This window comes from Falco peregrinus, chromosome 1 (assembly GCF_023634155.1).
Source record: "Falco peregrinus isolate bFalPer1 chromosome 1, bFalPer1.pri, whole genome shotgun sequence".
Classification (NCBI taxonomy): Eukaryota; Metazoa; Chordata; class Aves; order Falconiformes; family Falconidae; genus Falco; species Falco peregrinus.
In genome coordinates this window covers 127,736,835-127,759,175 of record NC_073721.1, presented here as the reverse complement: position 1 = coordinate 127,759,175, position 22,341 = coordinate 127,736,835, and the positions used below count along the sequence as shown (strand labels likewise).

At 42.9% G+C, this 22,341-nt stretch overlaps 1 protein-coding gene across 1 annotated transcript in view; it reads left to right on the top strand.

Moving 5' to 3' along the window:
• Positions 1-617: 617 nt before the first annotated feature.
• MAP1A (microtubule associated protein 1A) overlaps positions 618-22,341 on the top strand; it is a 66,763-nt gene continuing 45,039 nt past the window's right edge. The window contains exons 1-2 of the mRNA XM_055818309.1: positions 618-789; positions 5,645-5,746. Of these exons, the coding sequence (XP_055674284.1) occupies positions 630-789; positions 5,645-5,746 (262 nt within the window). The 5' untranslated portion in view covers positions 618-629. The remainder of the gene's footprint in view (positions 790-5,644; positions 5,747-22,341) is intronic.

The window sequence follows — 22,341 nt, the reverse complement described above, 5'->3', positions numbered from 1 at the left end:
ACGACGGCCCCCATGCCACCGCCCGAGCCCACCCTTGGGCCGGGAGCCGGGAGCCCCACTGCAGCCGGCACCAGGGTCTGTCGGTAATGGGGAAGCTCCCACGGCGCGACCACCCGCCACGGAGTCCCCTGGCCCGGTCCCGCAGCTCGCCCGCCTTTGCGCTCGGGGAAGGACGCAACAGCTCAGGCACCGAGGGGACGCAAACCTTGACGCTGGTGGTGTCCCACCGCGAGGCCCCGCCGCATGGGACTTGTTGGGGGGCTCAGGGTGACCCCCCTGCTCTGCCAGTTTGGCCTTGAGCTGCCCGAGCTGCCCGCCGGGGGTGGCGCGGCCCTGATCAAGGCCAGGGGGTTCCGCAGCAGTGACCGGTTGAACACCTCCTCACCACAGCGGCTCTGCCCAGGCCGGAACGGGGACCGAGAGCCGCCCGCGGCCCAGCGCCAGGGCCAGGGCCCGGACCCGGACCAGGACCATGGGGGCGGGTGGGCGGGGCCCCACAGGACACGCCCCCTCCCCTCCGCAGTAGCGCGAGCCCACGTGCCAGCCCGGCCAATCAGGGAGGGGCTCCGGGCTCTTTAAGAGCCGTGCGCCAGTCACCGCGCGCTGCAGCAGCGGCTGCCGGCGTTGCCATGGAGACTACGGCCGGGCCGGTCGCTATGGAGACGGCAGCGCCCTGGCTACCGGGCGGGCGGCGGCGCCGGGAGCCGCGGAGGCACGCGCTGCTGGTCGTGATCGGGGAGATCGGGACGGAGCCGGAGCGGGGAGCGCTGCGCGGTGCCCTGGAGCGCGGTGAGGAGCGAGGCCGCGGCGGAAGGCCCTGGGGAGGGGCGGCCCTTGCCCCCCACCCCCCTCCGTTTCCGAGTGCCGCGGGGATGCGAGCGCTTGCCGCGTTGTCCCCGCCGCCCGGGGCTGCCGGTGGCCGCGCTGTCCTGCGGCACCGACGCCCCGCCGCAGAGCTTCGTGTCCCTCCTCCCGGAGGGGCGCGGTGCGGCCCGCCGGTCTGGGCGGGGGAAGAGACTCGGGGCCGGCGGCTGAGGGAAGGGCCGGTGCCCCGGCGGGGCCGGGAGGAGGCGGAGGCCGCCCGTGAGCACGTCCTGGGGGCCGCGAGTCCCGGGAAGGGCCCGGAGCTAGGGGAGAAGCCCCGCCGGGCTCGGGCGTGGTTCGGGCCCGGTGGCCAGGAGGGCGGTTCCGGCGGGGCCGAGCCCGGTGGCATCGGTGCCGAGTGGGTCCGGCTCCATCCCTGCCGTCACCGCACTCGCAGGCCTTCAGGCTGTGAACTGCCCCATCTTTGTTATTTTACCACCCAGCCCCCCCGCTCCGAGCACGCCGTTATTTGCATTAGCAAAATGTGGTTAACGCTGGTTGTGAACATCCTAAAGCTTGAAGATGTGTTACGCTTCTAATTTCCTCGAGTTTCTATTTTGTTAGTGGCTCAGCGGATTACCTCTTATTTCCCTCTTACCCCAGGCTTCTAACTTATTAGTTGGAGGATTTGTCCTTCTGGGCTGCTTCGGTGCAGGGGGACAGCTGCAAACAGGGGCCCCACTGCTGGGGCCTCTCCCTGTCTGAGGAGTGGCTGAGGGGGGATAAGCTACCACAGCAAACTGCTTCGGGAATGACACAGGGCAAAACAGAATGGCCGTGAGGGTTTGCTCCTCCACTAGCTGTACTGTGGCAGTGTCTGCAGGCCTTGGCACTGACTTAGTCTTTGTACATTAGATGCGGCACTGTTCAAAAGGGAGGGGGATAGGAGCTGGTGAGATGGTGGTTCTTGCTTTGTGGCACTTTCTGGCGGTTCTCAAGAGAAAGGAGAGGCCCTTAAGGCCCATCAGGACCTTAAGGGAATCCCTGTTTTAATAAGCAGCTTGGTCTTGCGCCTCTGAGAAATAAATAACAGCCTTTTGACTTTGCATGCACTGCTTTCCCACCCCACCCCTGTTTCCAAGACGCATTAGCTTAAAGGATGCCAGTGATAACAGTTGTAACTATTGGCCAGACTGTTATTTGGAGATATTTCTGTGACTGTTTTCCTCCCAAGCGTCAGCAGCACTGAGGAACAGATGGACAGTGCAATTTAAGAGGGGGCGGGTGTAAAAATGTCAAATTTCATCCAATTTCTCCACTTCAGCATCTTTTCCATCCACCTCTGCTGGCAGGCCACTTACCAGCTACTCTGAGAGCACTGTTTCATTCCCTCTTCCAAGGGATGGCTTTATTCAGCTGGGGGAGGTCAGATTATGACTATTTGGCCTCTGAAAGCCCCTCTTCAAAGGGGCTGTGCCAACTTCCTGCACAACAGGATGATCATCTTTGCTTGGTGCTTCACTGAACGGGTGTGCCAACCTGCGTCTTTATCCGTTCTCTGAATCTTTGAAACAGTGACAGAACAGACTGTCGACTAATGGATTTTGCTCTTTGATTATGCGTTCCTATGCTGATCACCTGGGATTTCCCATTGGAGATAAAAACAAATGCCGATTTTGCAACATAATTTGTAATCACCACAGGAAAAGTTCTAAAGTTAGTTTTTGTCTGACCAGAAACCTACTGAGATTCTACCAAGTGCAGATGCCTCTTGGCATTTAAGCAGTACTGGTAAGTTACTAACAGTAGAAGTGAACTGCTGAGGGAGCTAGGAACCTGGATTTCAGACTTTCCTCTGCCACTGACTTGGAGTAGGACCTCCAGCTAGTCATAGGGGTGTTTTCCCCACTGTGAAACAAGAGAATGACCTCTTCTTGAAATAGACCAAGATCTTCAAATTGAAAGATGGATATAAAAAATAACAGCTAAAATGGCAGCAGGGCCTTGCATTCTGTCAACAGATAGCATATTATAATGTTGGAGACAGTTAAATTCTTGATTCAGGGAGTTCAAGAGATGTGGAAATGTTGCACATGTGACTATTCCCATTTCTTAAGTGATAGCTTGCTGAGGAGGGCTCACCTGAGGCTTGTGTGAGGGTAGAACAAGCTGCTAAGCAGAAGATTTGATTTCCTCAGGAAACAAAGCAGTGTAAATAACAAAATGTTTCTGCCTTTCGGAAAAGTGTTTTTCTGCAACCTGGTAAGTATGGTAAAGGGCTTATAGCCCTGATAACGATCAGATTAACAAAACTGGGAAATAAAGTTAGCAAAGTTGGACCTAAGTGTTACATACTATACATCTAGATAGGTTTTTCAAAAGGATGAAAAAGCTAGGCTTTGTTTTGTCTTTTTGTTGGCTGTGGTGCCCTGTCTGTGCAAAAAGGAAAAATGAAACCACAAAGATTTTTTTTTGAAGGGTGAATAAATCCCTTGCTCTGGCTGATCCAAAAAACACACTTTCCCAGGCTTCTTTCCATGCCTTGGTTCAGGAGAATGGAATAGTGAATTTAGCACATCATGGGAACTGTCATATTTCCATGTGTAGCACTTCTTAGGTAGTGGCATTGTGTATCTGTGGGATGCTTGAACAACACTTACTCTAAAATGCTGGGTTTATGTTTCTGTTCCTGTGTGGCTTTTGTCCAGTTGGGAAACAATATCTGGAAGACTTGGTCTAATATTGAAGGGAAATGCCAAATCTTATAAGCCAGTGACCTCAGCAGGAAATAAAAAAAGTTCACAAGGGCATAAGGAAAGAGATGGAAGGCTGATGAGTCACATGGTACCTTACCCAAGCTGTGCATGTGCGAAAAGCATGAATATTTAGAAACCTTATTATGGTATAATTTGCACTCTTGTATCGGGAGGTAGAAAAGGTCCTAATCATCAAGGACAATGTTCTGGCTCCTGGGCTCTGGGATGGTAAATGGAAATTATGGCAGATGGGAAGAAGTTAGGAATAACTTCAGGCTACCTGGAGGGGAAAAAATGTTGGAGAAATAATCACAAGCAGGATGATGAGTGAGATGATGATTTCACTCTTTTCTTGCTCTGAAAGAGGATCTATCCTCTCTGCATCCTAGAGGGTGTAGCAGTACCTCAAATAGCATTTATTGCTGCAGTAGGACACCATGACAGTGACACAGCAGCTAGAGTCAGCAGGATTTGCCCTGCAGAGTGCCACCTTGTTCCTGTCCAGGTCAGAATACTCATCAGTACTGCATTAAGGTACACTTACATTGGACATTTGTTTAAACAATCGTGTTTTCAAAGAGCATAGCATAGGAAAACATTTTGTTCTGCTTCTTGCTCCCTGTCTCTTATTACACATTTCATTTGTGCCTATCCCATACCCAAACTGAGAGGAATAGATTTTTCTGTGACACTGAAAGTGGTAGTAGATGGTTTTCCCAATTTACTAATTACAACCAAAGTAGTTTGGTTTTTTTCTTTTCTTTTTCCCCCCCTGTGATGTTCAGAGGACTTACTGAAGGGGTTTCTGTGCACTTTGCAGTGCACTGTCAGGTGATAAATAAGCTATGTTACTCTACTGTGTCAGCTCTCACCAGAAAAAGAAACTAAGAACAAAGTTTTCCTGAGCTGTTGTAAGTTCTACAGACCTTGAGAGTACTGAACTGTGTGATGCAATGATTACTAACTCTGCCTTGGTTACATGTAGAAAGCTGGAGCTTGTACCTGAGAAGACTAGTGGCCAGCTGAAGCTGTTGCACAACATGGAGTTACTGTGTTGGAGAACTAGAACTGCAGTAACTGGGAACGATATCTCCATGAAAAATGAACATGCTTCCCTTGAAAGAAGGGAGATACCAGATGCAATAAAACATATTTACGCAAGAGAGGACATGTCCCCAGAAGACAGTGGAAGAACTCTCAGTGAGAATTCCATCAATTAACAGTGGGGCTGAAATTCTTGTTTCAGTTAACTCCTAGAAGTCTGTGGCATTGGCCTTCAACATCTGTACTTCAGCAGGCAGCAGCACAAGAGGCTGGTTTTGTTCATGGTGCCAAAATGTAGTATCACACCATCTAGGAGAGGATGCTTCTCACTGGGATGTGAAGATCTGTGAGCTGTAGTGTTTGGTGTCACCCAGAATGTACAGCCACTCACACTGAGGTCTGAAGGTGACTTCCCCAGCATGGCATGGTGCCACTTTCTTTGGGAGCAGATGCTGCTTCCTGCTGTGATATGAAGGCGATTAGCTTACAAAGATTATATAGATTAAAGAGCAAACTCCAAGGGTCTTGGTGGGATCAGAGGCTCTGAAGGAGTGATTAAGCAGAGCAAGTTGTGGGGGGGCTTCTGTGACTTGGAGGATGCACAGGCTATTAGAGCAGAGAAGCTGGTGTCTCTGAGCTGTTTGGTAGGCTAACCATCCAACAGACCATCTCTACTAGTGACCCATGCTGGAGAATGCAGAAGATGTAAGACTAACATAATGTATTTGCTTGGTGAGGCAGTAGTGTAATTCAGCCTCGATCCCTTATAGTTTGCTAGTTTCACTTGTGTGGAGTGCAATTTGAATGAAGGCTTGCTCACTGCATGTACTTCAGGGATAGATGTTTGACAGAAGGTAAGCATCTCGCGGCCCTCCCCTTCTGAAGACTTTCTCCATCCAAAGTATGCTTTTTGGAAGAGCATCACTGGTGCTTGTCTCCTGTTGACTTCTTATCTCTACTTCTGTTTCTGGAGTAAATGTAATAACAGCTCACTATATTCTTTTTTTCTCTCTCTTTATGTTTTTTTTCTTGTTGGGCAGGAATTCGTTCCTGGAACATTAACCTTCTGTCCTGTGACCTGAATCAGCAACTGCGACTCTTTGTAACCCGGCACCTGGCTCAGTTTTCTTCAGAAGTTAAAGGTCAGCTTTTTGGCTTATCAGCATTAACTTTTAACTTATCTTTTGGGTTTGAAACAAATACAGAATAAAGCTAATTTATTTAGAATCAAATCACATGCAAATGTGTCAAATTTAATTAGTGGGGGGTTTGTCTGGGATTCTGCAGACAAGAAAAAACATCTGAAAGATCTGTTGGATGCAAGGAATTGAACTTAAATTACATATCTTACTACTGGGATAGAAAGAATAGAGATATATGCTGTCTAAAAGCCTATTAAGCTAGTAAGTTACAATTTGTCTTCTGTACCTTATTCAGGTAGCACAACATAGTTTTACTTTGTAAGCTATTTATTATGTATCTCTTCTGGGTTTTAGAATGTACTTTTGTATGCTCAAAATGTGTTGCAAGTAGTGTGTAAGACTCATCAAATGACTTTCTGAATCCCTTTTTGAAGGCCTATCTCTTCTTCCAGAGAACAGTGAACAAGAGTATTATAAAAATGACATCTAAGGTTAGAAAGCATGCCTGCTTAGCTTGTAAAAAGATTGAACTCTGGTTAGGCTGTTATAATACTTTTATGTAACATATCTTAAAGTCACTATAGTAAGCACAGATGACCCTGTTGCAAAGTCTTGTTTTATATAAGGCTGTCTTATAGCTCACTATATATTTTTTCACTCTTGTCAAAGCTTCTGAATATATTTTCTAGCTGGGGAAGCTGTTCTCATAATGGGTAGCTGTGAAGGAAGGTACCTGGACTCTTCTTGAATGTGCCACTGATTGAGAGGTCTCTTAACTTTCCTGTGACTTTTTAACATGGGGATGGAAAGTCTTCCTCCTTGCAAAGCAGTGTGTGTGTATACACACACTTGTGGGATTAAAATACTGTATATGAAATGTATCAGTTGAAACACCCAGCAGAAGATCTGTCTAACTTTGAAGCAACTGTAACAGTCTGTGGTACAGATAGACCAAGCACTAGCAAGTCACCATAAGTATAACAGTCGCCCAAGAGTTCTTATAACTCAGGGCTGAAATACCTGGATTAATATTTGCAACGTGTATCCCCCTTAGTTCCTGAGGAGAAGGGTGATAAATGTGATGTCAGTCTATAACGAGGGTTCCATGAGGGATCTGGGGAACTGCAGGTCTGTTAAGTCAGGTCTACTGGGCAAATCAGTAGTCTCTATAATAAAAGGCAGAACTAGTGTCTACCTGGGAAGAGTCACTATCGGTTCTGAGAAGGGACATCCTGCTTTTCAAATGTCTTGAAGTTTTTTTGAAGAGATCATAAAACAGAAATGATTTAGTCTACCAGCCAAAAATGTTCTGGGAATCTAAGTCCATTAAGTCTGTTTAAGGAAGCCTGTTGGCCATAGAATTAGGGGCCAGGCTTTGGTATGCAGAAGTTATTGAGAAAAAGGATGGGCAAACCGAAGTTCTGATGTAAATAGCCAGCTTTGCCAATGGAGGTGGATTGCCAGTTGAGTTCAGCAGGTATATGCTGCTTAGCATCGCTACTGAAATGTTAGAGTGAGCAGTGAGGCAATCCAAAGTCATTTGGGACTCAGTAATGCCGAGTCCTGACTGAAGAATTTAAGCTGTGTAAAGTAAATGCCCATATGCAAAATCAACCCCCAAATGCAGCTTGAAATTAAGAAAAAAGCGGCTTCTGAACTGACCATTACCATGGAGGAATTAAATTCTGTAGTTATGATACAGTTCATGGAAGGATCAATTCAGTGCTTGGCAGCAAACAAACCAGAACAAATGTTAGCAATTATTGGGTAAAAACAGAGAACAAAACAAGCAGCATCATGGCACTGTGTATTAGATCCCAGGTCTTTGAATACTGTGCAGTTTTGGTCCTCTTATCTCAAATGTAGTGGAGCTACAGTAATGCTCAGAAGGGTAATAGAGGATGGTCAGAGGTCTGGAGTAGCTTTCTTTCAAGAAATGATCCAGTAAGCTGAGATGCTTCAGTTTGGAAAAGAATGGACTAGAGAGATGAATAAGACCTAGGGGGAATTAAATTAAACTGATGGAAGTCATGTTCAAAGAAAATATGGTAATATGGTTGCACATTCAGCCAATAGTGGAGCCACAGAATTTATCTCCACAACCTCCTTTGGCTAAAAGATAGGTGGTTCAAAAAGGAAATTGGATAATTATTTGAAAGAGATCCTTTGGGGGGATTACTAAATGAATGAGCCAAAACAGGGGGACTTTATTGTCCCTTCTAATCTTACTTAAGCCTATTACAGAACACTCAATACATATTTCAAAACATTAAATCTCAAATGAGGCAAAACAGAAGAAATGAAGTAGCAAACAGGTCCAATGAAGGATTTCTGTTCACCTGTGCATCCACAGACACTCCTTAGATATTTATGGGCCTTTTCAGTGTGCTGTTACATACATTTAGTTCTGATTAATTTCTGTAGCTAAATGGCATAGGTCAGCTGGCATCTTTTTGCATATCCAACACAAACTTGTGATCTGGGTCTGACAGAGACTTGATCTCACCTCTAGAAGAACATCAGACATGAATGTTATTTTTACTAGCCATTCACAGCCACTTCTGGTCTAAGAAACAGAGGCACCTTGTGGAAAAACTTCTTTGGCCTTTTCTAGTGGGACTAGGAAAGGGTAGAGCAACATACGAGGTATTTGTTCAAGTTGTCTCCTATTATTGCAGCTAGTTAAACAGTGACCTGTTAGATGCCAGTTTTCTATAACTGGTCTGGGGATTTCAACTCGATAGCCCCTGTCTGATACAGACTTACACTGTTGTAGCAAGCAATGAAGAGTTTTCTGCTTTGTAGGCAAATACCAGTGCAAGGGGAAGTCGAAAGAGCAATCCAACATCCAAACATGTCTGATCTATTTTATTTAAAAAAAATATCTGAAATATGAAAGGAGTTAACTGGAGAGGAAAACGTTTAACTGAAACAAATCACTGGGCCCTGTTGAAGGGCTGTGTTTCAGTTAAGTATAATGCAGGTCTGGAAGCTCTAGCTATATGGGCCAGACTACTAGAGCAACAGCTGAACAGCTTGTGGCTGGCAGCTTTTTTAGAAAGAGTAAACGATAATTATTGCTAGTTAAAAAGAAACTCATCAATTGAGCTGATAGCCTCCTTTTCTATTGAAGCCTTTCTTGACTCCTATAACCCCAATTTTGGACAATCAAACCCCACTGATAACTGAAAGTACAACGCTTGCGGTTTTGTCTTGCTTCAGCTTTTTGTTACGATCTAGTCTTTATCTGGGATAATGGTGATGTGTGTGTTTGTCACCTCCAGGTTGGACTTCTGCATCCTATTAGGTTCAGGTCTGAAAGCAAGAAATAACAGAACTGCAGTGTGGGTAGGAGACTGCAGTTACTGTGCAGGGCCTCTGGCTACTGGTTCTCTCTGTGCCCCATTTTAAATTCAATGCTTCATGAGCTGGCAAATAGCTGCTCTGTAAAAAGCCTCTGTCATGGCAGGGGCCTTGTGGCTCTGTAGGCGAACTGGACCTAGAAGTTAATCTGACAACCATGTCTCTGGTCATGTATGACAGGACAGCTCTAACTCTGGAGAGGTGTAACTGGAGCCTGAAGCATTATTTTGATTCAGGCTGTAAAGCAGGAAACAATTAAAAGGACTGCAACAATCTGTAGAGCATGGTAAGTCCTCTTGTCTGAAGGCTTTCCCCTATATCAGCAAATACTTAACTAGCATTTTTAGATGTTTAATAAATTATCTTCTCTCCGGAAGTGATTGCTGCAAGAGTTGTATAAGGTTCCATGCAACCTCTGGTGGGCTTCCTCACTTGGGTCTAATTGTCTGGAAAATGTGCTATGTTAGTCATGTGGCCTAAAGGATTGTAGGTTCTTGCCCTTCATCCATTGTGATCTTAAGGACTCAGGTTCTTATTGCTAATATTGCATTGGTAACGTAATGGCAAGGCTAACATTAATCTCTTTAATGAAGTGCTGTGGTATCACTGGACCTGAAAAATCCTTGCTTTATCCCACCAGAGTCTAAAGATCCTGATCTGTTTTCCCAATAGTGCTTAGCATCAGACAGGCATGTGATAAGAAGTGTTCATTGTTTGCTCAGGAAAGTGCTAAGGTGTGTGTAGCATTCCAGTAACATGAACAGTTCTGTGGTCTGTTTACATGCTTCACTGACAAACTTGCTGATCAGTAGCAGTAATTTTCTAATCTGTATAGAAATACAGATTGTTATAATTATGCTTTAATTTGACAGATATTGGTGGTCTCAACTAAGCAACAGAACAATGGCCTGTCAATTTAGAACAGTTTGCGATCTGTAAGTCTGTTTTCTATCTTCTGGCAGTGCAAAATAGGAAATTGATACCTATTTTCCTTTCCATAATAATGGTTCTAGTGGCACAGTGCAGACTTTAAGCAGCCATTGCTATCTGCAGGATCTAGTGGAGCTGAAGAAACACGCTCTGTGATGCAGGGATTTCACAGTTGCTGTGTATGAACTGCTGTGTGCTGGAGAAAGTTCTGAAGTTGGCTCAGTCAAATGGTTCCTTAGGATTCTGGTGCTGTTGTACTTCAGCAACACTGTGGAGAAACAGCGACAGAGTTTAGACACCAGCAGGATGCTCTCTGTATTCAAGGACAATTCCCAGCTTCTCCTAGAGGAACTTGCCTGCAAATTGTCCCTGACCAGGCTGTCCCTCTGTTCAACAAAAAAGTTTTTTACCTGGGATCAAGTGCAATTCTAGTTTATCCTCTAGCAAATATTGATGCAGGACATACTGAAGAACAGTCTAGTGTATATGGCTTCTGGAGGTGCTGGAACTGAAGATTAGGTTTTGTTTATGCAGGTGTAGCTCTTGTGGTGTAAGACATTTCCCAGATACTGTTATCTCTCCAAAAGTGATATGCCAAATAAACTATTTTCTATCAAATTTAGTAAGCTAATCTGAGGAAGGCCGTGCTCCTCCTATATACTGTGAAAGTAACTCCTGGTATGAATTCCTAACCCCATTTAGTACGAACAGGGCTATTGTAGCTTCGATGAGTTAGTTACAACCTCAGCAAATTGTCACTGGTCAGTTGGAGCAGGTGACACGCTGTCTAAAAAGGTTGGGTTTTCTGTTCTCACTTACACCTTTTATTTGCACAGAGATACCCCAAACAGACAAGCCTTTAAGCCCCTTGGCAGGTCTTGCCTTTGTGCTTGAGTTTGTCCCATGGGTCTGTCGAATAAAAGTATCCTTATGCTTCAGAGTGGTTCCATGTGGTTATTTGGACAAGTCTCCAGATGTGCTTGTTTTCTGGAAGATGATGCAGGCGTTTCGTGTAACAGAAGTAATGTCTTCAGTAGTTCAATAGCTTTGGAAGCTGCTTGATTGAGAAGAGCTGGGGAGAGAAGTGGGTGGTGGTCAGATTCTTTTCCCTAGGGGGAAAAAAAACCCTACCTAGTTGGTTACAGTAGTTATTTCCAAACTGTATTTGTATTATGTTAATGTTTGGTGTTTGAAGCTGAAATCAAAATGTTAACTGCAGTGTTCTGTGAGAACAGAGAGGGCATAGTTATCCCTCTGTCAAATTTTTAGCCTGTTTAGAGAGGATGAGGAACAAATGAGTCTCAAATGTGGTACAAATGAGAGATGAAAAGCTGAGACAGTTGGTAACGGTGAGGCGGTCATACAAGTGATATCTAATGCAACTTATGAAAGTTCATTTGTGTTGGGGTTATTTTTGTGAGTTTTGAGTTTCTTTTTCTCTATGCTATCTTGCTGGCTCTTTTCTGAGTATCACAATGTGACTTTTGCTGTAGGGGTAATCTCACAGCTTAGTTTCCAGGGTATGGATGGTAGGGACAGCAAGAAACCAAGCATGGATGTGATGATGACCTGCCCAAAGGGAAAAAGGGTAGTCCTGGATGGCAGCAGCAGAGCAGAAAAAGGTAGGAACAGCTGTGGAAGACCTTGCAAGACAAACTTTGAATGTGTTATGGAGAATGTGAAAGCTAGTAAATGGTCTGATGGATAAAAAGGGTGGTGTGATGAGGAAAAAAAAAAACCCAAACCAATTCAAGGTGAAATACTGAAGGCTTGTGTGCTCTTCCATGGTGAGGGTAGCCCAGTTTGCACAGTTTGCACAGAAATAGCCACTGGCTGCCACAATAGTTTAAGATGATGTCCAGTGTCTCCATGTGCTGGAAGCTAATAGTTTACTACAGTCGAGAGGAACTGTCTCTTTCCAATAAAAATTGACATGGTGCAAGGTGAAATGCTCAAAATAATTACTTCTCGGCACAAGGGAAGTGTGCTTTCTGGTATCTGTTGTTTTGATGTTCAGAGAAAACAGCTTTTCCCCCTGAAAACAGTTCTCTCTACACAAAGATTAGCAGCTGCTTTCGGCCTGAATAGGGGATTTTAAATAGCTCAACAGCCATTCCAGTGATCTTTCCTCCCAAATCATACTTTGTGTTAGTCTTAGAAAACTTTTTATAAATAACTAATGACAGAATTGAAAATCAAGCAATTAAGAACAACATTGAGGTTGAATTTGATGGAAGAAGTGCATGAAGTCATGAAACATTGATGAGATACTTTTCTTACCTCTGTAAAAGGATTATCAGAAATATTAAACACTTTCACGTATTAGCTTGCATGTTTCTTTGCAAACTTAAATGTTTCATGCTGAAAGCCAGCAGGGTTTGTGTAACAGTCTAATAACTAGCTGCCTTGCAGGCAGATGGCCTTCAGGTTCTGAAGCCTTTCATATTCGACCTAATACACAGGCTTCCCATCCTACTGATGCCTTTGTTTTACATTTAATGCCAATTGAGGGTACAGATATATCTGCCACAGCCCACTGAGGATGTAGCAAAATTGCATTACAGTTCCAGAAGGCAGCGGTCTTTTTGGATGAGTGCTGCTAGAATGCTATTAACTTGAGCTAGAAGAAGAAGGTGTTTTTTTAAAAAAAATTGTCTTTTACAGCCTCTCTAGAACTTACAGGCAGCCTCAAAGAGGCTGGAGGCTTTCTCTTCCCAAGGGGCAATGAGTGCAAGTTGCACTGGGAGAGGTTTCAATCCAAGGTAAGAAATTTCTGCACTGGGAGAACAATCAGTCACAGGAACAACCTCCCCAGAGACACAGTAGAGTCCCCATCACTGGAAGTTTTCAAGGTGTAATTGAACAGGTTGCTAGATAATATCATCCATGTTCCTTCTCCCATGGAAAATTGGACCAGATGATCTTTTGGAATCCCTTCCAACCTGGGCTGTTCTATGCTTCCATGAATTCAACTTTGCAACAGATAAAGTACAAGGAGTTTTACTTGTGGCACAACGCTGGTTGTGTTAAGTTACAAACCCAATAGGAAGCAAAGGCAAATGCATGAGTCTGCTATGCAGATCTTGGTCTCAAAAGTCTGCATTTGATCCTCCTTTTACAGTAACACATCTCTCATAGGTTAATGTTGTCATTTGTACAAGTGACTCATCTTCTTTGTGGAACTGGGAATGGCTTTGAGTGTCAGCTTGTGCCGTATACTTCTTTTCCACTACACTGCTTAGTTAGTTTTCAGTGATCAAGTCAAATGTGTGACAGTAAAAAAAGCTGCCTTGTTTAATCAAATTATAGCTCCCAGATAATACAGATGACAAGTTTGTGTGCTCAAGCAAAAAAAGCAACAAAAGGCAAAAGACTAATTGCTTGTGAAAATTATATTACAGTGAAAGGGTATGTTCCTCACAGCTATGGCCTCTTGCTAGAGAAACATGGGTAACATAGGTCATCCAGTGATGGATTTGCTTCAGCTTTTGGCTGTTAGGGAAAGGACTACTATGTCATTAACTTGCATGTTTAGGTAGGAAAAAACTCAGTGGTTAATGTTATTTTTTTCACAGGTGCAATAAAGATTCTTTGGACTTTTAGATACAATTTGTAGTCCTTGAGCAATTAACTTCCCTGCACCGTTTGCTGCCAACATACTTCTGACCAGAGAAATATGAAAGCAAGCACTTGTCAACTTCTGTGCTTCTTCCCTATGTGCTTGGGGACTGTCTTTGCTCTTCTAGTAACCATACTGAGCATGACCTCAAAGATCCTGTGAACTGCAGTCTCCCAAAATACAGCTTCCCATGTTGTAATTGCAGCCCGTGTTTCTGGTTGCTACGTGTGGCTGCAGTGATCCCAAGCATTGCTCTTTTCACCTGACTATCTCACAAACAGCTTTAGATTCTTCTCTCATTTAAAGTATGTAATTTAATAATTAATCATAAACTGGTAAAGAATATCTCTGTGGGACTTGCAAGCACCACCAGGATCTACCAGTTGGACAGACTTTAATCAGTTGCTTGTGCGTTCTGCAAGAATGTCCTGTGAGAATGCTATATGTCAGGGTGTGTAGTTGTACTGGTTCAAGCAAAAGGTGCATCCAGCACAGTGACAAAGAATGGATGTGTGTGCAGGAGTGTAAGATGAGCACATAAATACTGCCTCCTTGTACTATCCTAGCTCACATCTCTTTCCAGTTCATGGAGAGGTATGTTTTCTATGTGTTGAGTAACACCTTTCAACTTCCACAAAGGTTTTGAGTCTTTCCTTGCTAGAAGTAAAAAATCTGGCAAGTTCCATGACATGTTGCAGGAAGAAACCTGCAACCTCATTTTATTTCCTTGGATTCTTATTCGTGTCTGGTTTCATTTTGATGTACCTTCCCACACGGGACAATTCCTGTCCAACCTAGTTATGTTATAGGTTTGGCATATTTGCCTTATTATTTCTCCAGATTGAAGAGGCCTGATTTACCTCATCGTTCCTTATGGGGAAGCTGTTCCATACCTTTAATCTTTCTTGTTTTATTAATGTTGCCTGGATCTTCCTCTTTGAGATGCTGGGATGTGTGTAGTGTTCGTAAGTGGTGTAGAGCTATGTATTTACACAGCATCACAAGTTTGTTTCCCCCGCCTCCCGCCTTGTTTTCCTGATTTCTACCATATCTATTCACTTTCTGACGGCTGCTGAGCAGTGAGCTGACTTCTGAATAGAACTGAGACTATCATAACCTCAAGATCTCTCCCCAGTGGTAAATAGTTAATGTCATTTCATGTGTGATTTATACTGATAAATAATGGCAAATGAAACTCTCTCAGTCTCCCTCAGCAGTTCCTCCTCAGCCATGCTAATAACTTGGTATTATCCATAAGCCACCAGTCTGCTCTGCTCCTTTGCAGGTTGTTTATGAATATAGTGAATAACATGACTCTTGGAGTAGGCTTATATGACATGCCTTATGAAATAATAATTACACTATATCAATACAACCTTTGAGATTTTGACAAGCTTATTTGTTTTTTTTAAGAAGCAAGGTCATATTTTCTGTAATGCCATGCTGATCGGTGTTCATTTTGTGTTCTGTTTGAATCTTTACTGCTGATGGGTTTTCCAGCCTTCTAGGACTTAAATGCCAGAGCACTGGAGCTCAGGCTGGAAGCTGAGAGCTTCTTAGTCCATCTCTTCAATCTCGTACAGAAATTACCTGTTTTTATAGACTGTCTGATTGATACAGTCTCCCACCACCATTACTGTTAAAATAGAAATTATTTCATTGTGTCTAAAATATACTCTTCATTTCTTCCAAATACAGAACAAAAATATGTACTGAATATTTCTGGGTCTATTTGCCCTGCAGAGCTAAATTTAAAACGAGAGAGCACAAAAGCAAAAACTTGTAAGATCATATATAAAACTGTATTTCAAAATGCTGCTTTTCCCATCTTTAACAGACATTTTTAACACTAAGAGAGCTCCTCTGGAAACTACACATCTTGAAAATTCTCTTTGATGATAATATTGGGCTGCATTTTATGCATTCGAAGCCAGCATACTGAACCTTCTTTGGTAGGCCAGGCTAGGAAGTTACAAGGATAAATCTTTGTTTTCCTTTTGTGCATTTCAAAATGTTCTTTTATTCATAAGGTGCACATTACGGCTATCACTGTGATACCCAAAAGGCTACTTGGTGAAGATGAGAAACCAGAGCTCCAATAAGCCATTTTGTACTTCAGTAAGCAGAGGTCAGTTTAACATGTTCCTTCCTTTCATGCTGTTCTGACCAAATGTTGATTACTGCCTGAAAGGGCGAGTGGTGCTTCTCTCGCACCAAAATTCATGTACACATTAAAGTGATCCCCTGCAACTGACATTTCTGTGCATTTGTTATACATTTGAAACTGCTGAGGCTTCAGTAAAATCATATAGGATCTATTCACATGAAGCATCATTCCTATGAAAGAAACAATTTTTCGTAGCTGCTCTGGTTCTGTTAAGCTCCTCTACTGAACAGTATGGTGAAAATTCTGTTCAGCTTTTTAAAAGCAAATAAGATCAAAGGAAATGCCTTACTGAATCACATCAGTGGTCTGTCTAGCCCAATATTCTGCCTCCAGAGGTAGCAACAAAAGGTGCAATTCAGGGAAACACACGAGCCTAACTGCTTTTTTTGGCCACCTTCTGCTCCCCCCGGTCCCTCACTGGGCATAATGGTTAAAGGGCACACCATGAGCACCTCCTTTTACTTGAATCTACAAATGCTGCCTGCCTCCACAGGCACGTGTAGCAGCAAGTTCCTGAAATTCACTGACTGCTGTCTAAAGAAATTCCTCTTGTGTTTTAAGTTGATTTAGCTGTATTGAGTGCTCCCCGGCTTCTAAAACTTTTGGATTTAGTAACAGCCCAATATACTAGCTTTTATTTAATTTATTTTTAATTAAGTGCCTTTCTAAATTGAAGAGTTCTGGATTTTTAGGACTCATATGATAATGCTACTGTTCAAACCTAACCTAAGCTAAACCTGAATCGATAGATGCAATACTTTGTGTTATCTTCATAAAAAGCAACAGCATGCGGTGTTATCCTAGGTCATCTTTTACCCTCATAAAGATAATAGAGTTCATGAAGCTGTACTTCTAAATAATGGAAAAAAACCCATCACCTTTGAACAAGGTCCATCACGTAAGTACTTCATCAAGGTGCTAGATTCCCTATTTTAATGACTACTCAGTGTTGCTGCCTTCTGTAATCGTGGGCCCTATTTATGGCATGGTGTGTTTATGACTTCTTGTAGTACTTGACAATAAATATAAGATTTCAAGTTCTCATCCTCGGCTGTTATTCATGAGTGGTATCACCACAAAATAAACCTTCCTACCTGTGCTCGAGACTTCAGCATCCTCTGAAACCTGACTGGCTTCCATGATGTTTGGCTGAGGTCAGTGCACTGCTGGCCCAGGTTCTGGAAGCTGGGAAGCTGAAGCGGCTGTTGGGAACTCAGCATTTGAGCACATAGAGCAGCATCTTTTTTGACCTTGGTGAACATCCAGTTCCATTGTTCTGACAACTCAGGCATTTCAAGGGTTGCAGGCACTGTTTTTAGCACCTTACATAAGATTTTTTTTTTTTTCTTAGTAGGCACCTGCCATCTTTCAGTTTGTAACCCATTTTAATTCTATTTTTTGCCTAGAATAGCATTTTCTTTTCTTTCATTGACTGACTGGCCTTATTCTCTTATCTCAACTTTTTTGGTAAGCTGTTTATTTTTTTTTTTTAGGAAGTGTTCAAAGTCTCTGAGTGAGCCAGTTAAGGGGGGGAAAAAAAAAGGGCCTTGTGCTTCCACTCAATGCTAGCAGAAAAACAACAAAGGCTGCTGAAGACACGGTTTTCTCCATCTTATAATATTAGCAGCTTTCACAGTTTGTAGAGGATCTGTATGATGCTGAACAGTTCTTTAAACAGTGCTCTAATAATTATTTCGTGTTGTCTAGCACAGCAGTTGCACACAGAATAAATTTGGGGTGTGTGTGGTTTGGGTGGGGTGGGTTTTTTTGTTTGTTTGGTTTGGGTTTTTTTTTTGGGGGGGGGTAGTGTTGCAGTGACATTCCTTTAACTTGACAAAGGCAGCATTCTCTTGGTGGCCGTGTGCACTGTAAGCACAGCAGCTGCAATGACAAAGTGACCTCTTAAATAAGACTAGTTCTAAATAGATGCTTCTTTGGGAGTCTTCGTGTTGTTCCATGTTTAGCAGAGATGTTGAAGCTAGAGGTACTAATTACAAGCTAATGCAAGCTTTGGGTGACTTTTTATGAATGTTGCTGGGATTCTAGCATAGAGATTGGTAATTAAAGCTTTGTTAATGTATTATTAGCATAACATAATTTCACTGTAGCTCTTTATGCTTTTCCCCTCAAGCGTCCCTGGCTTCAGTGGCTTAGAGTAGGCTTCTCCAATCCTTGTCAACTGGACCTTGCTAAGACAAACAAGATGAGCAAAGGGGAAGGAGGATTAAGTAGGAAAATAATCTTTAACATGTGACAGTTTCAACAGCTGTGTATAATTTTCTGACAGATTTCTTGGCCTGTTTTTTCTCCTGTGCTATGAATGCAGTTCCCCAGCTCTCTTCCTTTGCTTTTAAAGAATCCTTAGCGTGGGCTTGAGGGGGGAGTCTCTGACCAGCTGCTCTCAATGCCTGAGCATTGCAATTAAACAGCTGGAGGTAAGTGGCTTTGGGTGCTGCAGTGCTGGTCTCTTTTGAGGGCTGAGGACGCTGGGCTGAGCCATTACCATGCCTGAGCCCATGGATATAGCTGTAAAATTTGGCCATCATTTTCTGCAGCACTTCCCATGGTGGCTTCATGAGGTGGAAAGCCTCTCTTTGCTTAGAGCCATCAAGCGCGCACCGTCTCACTGCTGTATTGTGGAGTAGAACAACTTGGCAGCATTCATGTGCTAGATGCGAGAGGAACGGGCATGTTGTCAGCATCCCATATGGGTGCACCGCTTTGAAATGGCGGCAAGTCCTCAGCCTGAGGAGGGTAACGCTGCTTCTGGTGCTCTGCTGCGTCCAGCTCAGGCAAGAGAACTGAATTCCCCTGAAGTGATCTCGTGTAGCATCTTCGCTGCTATTTCAGGAAATAGGTGCAGATTCAGAAGAGTGAAAAACTGTGGAAGGAACCTGTTAATCCTATTTTGCCATGAGATTAATTGTTGTCATGTGCTATTGTAATTTTAATGCCATAATTCCTACCTCCTTAGAAAGCAGATGTCCCTCAGTCTGACTGGCTCTGTTCCAGGATTTTGTCTTGCCCTGTTAACCATGGCATTGCTAGAACATACACATTTTTCCTCCCCCTGTAAGGACTTCAGATTGCAGACTGGAGGCACTGTTTTCCTTTCCTGGCCTGCTGTTGCTTCTTTTCTGGGGGAGCTGGGATGACATGCTTTCTATTTGACACTGAGAATTTATAATAGCCTTTGCGCTAGGAAACCATGCATTCTGAAGTGGAGTTAGCAGGGATCATTAAGGGCTTGTGTCTAGAGGTATCTTTCTTCTGAAATACCAAATTGTTTTCGCTCCATTCTGTGTAATGGAATGCCTTGCTGCTTGATTTGGAAACTTTAGGGTATTGTGTCCAAAAGCAATCAGTTTTTCCTGATTTCATGCTAGGGCCAATGTGCTACTGCAGAGGATCCACACCAGATCCCTGTTCCATCTGTGATTCTTTCTACTTTTTGTTTTATCCTGCTGGCCTGTATGAAGCAGTAATGGAACAAATGAGTCAATTCCTGAATTCGAGCTTTGGAAAACTAAGAGCACTGTGAAGAACATAAGTTCCCTGCCTGAAGACAGCCCCCTATTTTTATTTTAAACCAAATTAATGTTTTAACTATCGTGTGTGTTTTATTGGGGGTGTATGTGTTACGATTTTTGTTATACAGACTTTAAGGTGAGGCATTTTTTGGTGTTTTTTTTTCTTTTTTTTTAATGCATCAGGTTGCAAGCAGTCTGCTATAAAGCATGGGGAATTAGATTCAGTGCTTAATTACCCATGGTTAAAACTGTGCCTCACTTCTATGTTGAATTTGTTTATTGTGGTTTCCAGCCACTATATTGCATTCTGCCTGTATCTACTGGGACTGAGTTCTCTTCTGGAAGAAGTCTTACTACCCGCAGCTGTCTTTTCTCCTCACCTCATAAAGTATTCAGACTAATTTTGGGTGGTTTGACCTCAAACAATGCTTGTAACTGTGTTAGGATTTTACCAGTTTTAGAATCTTAGAATCTGCCTTTGAAAAATTAAAACCCTAGACTAAAAAAAACCCCACAACCCAACAAAAAATCTCTTGAGTCATCTCTGTAGCGATCACGTTATTGATCACTCTGTTACTCTAAATGAATTACCTGCAGTACATCCACAGCTAGCTCTCTACGCTGAGCTGAGCTCATGCGTGCTGTTCTCAGCTGTGAAGTCGTTTCCTAAAATATATCCAGTTGCACAAGTATGGTGTAAATTGCTTGCTCTTGTCTGTAACATGTTTAGTCCAGTAGACAAGTTAGGTCAATGATTTTGGTACCAGTCATGAGTTCCAGTTAACAATTAGAGTATATTCTTGCAGGTAACTGATTCCTTGATAACAACAGTTATATGAGATTCCCCTAGAAATATCGTGAACAAATATCAGCTCCTGAGCTGTCCATCATTTAAAACTGATTTTAACCTTCCCAATACAAGCTAACAGTCTTCTAGAATGTGAAACTATTTTCTTTCTTTTTGCCTAACAATACAAATGCATCAGACCTGTCCTTGGCTGCCTGAATGGGCTTCCCTGTAGAACCATGAGTCATAGTCCAGATCTTGATTCTCACTTCAGGATGGTCGATGACTTGAGTTCAGGGATAGGATGGCTCCTAATGTTGCAGGGTACAGCTTGTCATAAAAAAACTTCACGGGGAGCAGGCCTGCATTGCATGCATGAAAATGGCACATGCAGATGTGGTTTCTGGGAGGCTGCACTTGGCAATGGAAGAGTTCCTACATGGTCTGGTGGCCACCACAAGCTCATTTCTTGTTTGGTATGTAAGTGTGATTCTTCGACCCGCTGTCTCTAAACAGAATACTATGGACATCTGTGTTCATTAAAGCAAAATGTTTGGCACAACCAAAGATCCCTGCTGTCTTGTGGGGGAAATGGTAGAGAATGAGCTGTCTGCCAGAGGTGTTACATGTGGGGCTCATTTGTTGCAGAGAGGCAGTAAGACACTGCTGTGATAAAAAACTTAGCCAGCACAGGCAACTATTGTACTCCACCCCTCTCCTTTCTTTAGTCATCACTTAGGGCTGGTGCGTAGGGGAAGCACACTAGCAAAGCTGTCAGTACAATGCTAGCAGTAGCATTCCCGATGCAGGCATACTTACTTGAGAATAAATCTTCACAAGCAGATTGTGTTGGTACAATTACTTAACTAGAAATAAACTGATGTAGTTATTCTCTACTCAAAACTAGTCCTTACACAAAACACAGACAAAAATAACGCTTGATGATGTTTTTTCCTTTTCTGCATTTTATGTCCACAGATAATTAACTTCCCAATTTTGCGAGTTTCTTAGATCAAAGCTCCTAGAGTTGAAGTCACTGCAGTCATGAGTTCACTGGTAGCTTTTCTAAAGTTAGAACTTGCCCTACTAAATTATTACTCTTGCTTCTAAAACCAGACATTGTGGTTAAATATTGTTGGCAGTTCATGGAATTCAGATTCTTGAAGCGTATATGGAGGCAAAGAGTAAAAAGCAAGCAGGTTTGTCCTGGAACAGTCTTTTGAATCCTTCAAGGAAAGTGGAGGTAGTGCATTGTGCTGAACTAGTTCTGCTCTACTAGCTTTCATATATAAAGGTTTGAGGAGTCTGTTTGAATGGACCTTCAGAGAAGATTATCCCTTTAATTTCGTAGAAAAGGAAAATAACAATGAGATTGTTGGAAGAGTTGGACCTTTTTTCAGGATGTAGAGCATATTTTGTTGTTTTGTTTTCCTTGGTACTTTGTATGCTGGTAGATGTGGGTGTTTCCTTGTTTGTTTTTCTTTTTAAAAGAAATACTAAGCCTACACTGGTCTGTTCTTGTGAATAACTCAGTGATTTTGATTTCTTGGTCCTTTGTTAAATGGGTTTGGTGGAATGTGTTTTAAATCCATTTAAAAGAATGGTGTTTTCCCCCAGGGATATTGGTCCTTCTATGTAGAACTTTCTAGGACAGACAAGCTGGATGAGACTTAAATTTCTCATGGTTAAAAAAAAAAAGGACAGGAAAAAAATCTTTAAAGAACACAACAGGACAAGGCTGTATTTTTCTTTCAGATGACACGTTCTCAGTAGTTTTACTCATATTTTAGTAAACTGAGGCCCATTCTGGATTTTCTCTGCCTTCAACTACTTTGCCAGTAGTTATTGTGGAAATTGGTTATGGCTTTTCATAATGTTTCTTTTTAGGTTGAATGGCCTGGGTTTGACCTAATCATACCTCTCTGCTCCTGAAATTTTATTGAGTACTAATGATTCTGCAGGAAAATCTGCAGTAGACAGTATGACTTCTATAAAAGAAATTCTCCTGGGATCACTGTTCTAGAGGTGGAATTTGCTTGCATTTTTATTCCTGTTTCATGGAGATGAATAATTCAAAGTGGTTATTGATTTTATTTTTTTTTCCTTTCCTCCCCTCCATTTGTTTTTCATCTCTGGTTTCATCTGAGCTGCATCCTTGCAAGAAAGCATGTGCTGCAGTGCTGATCTCATCCTACAGGA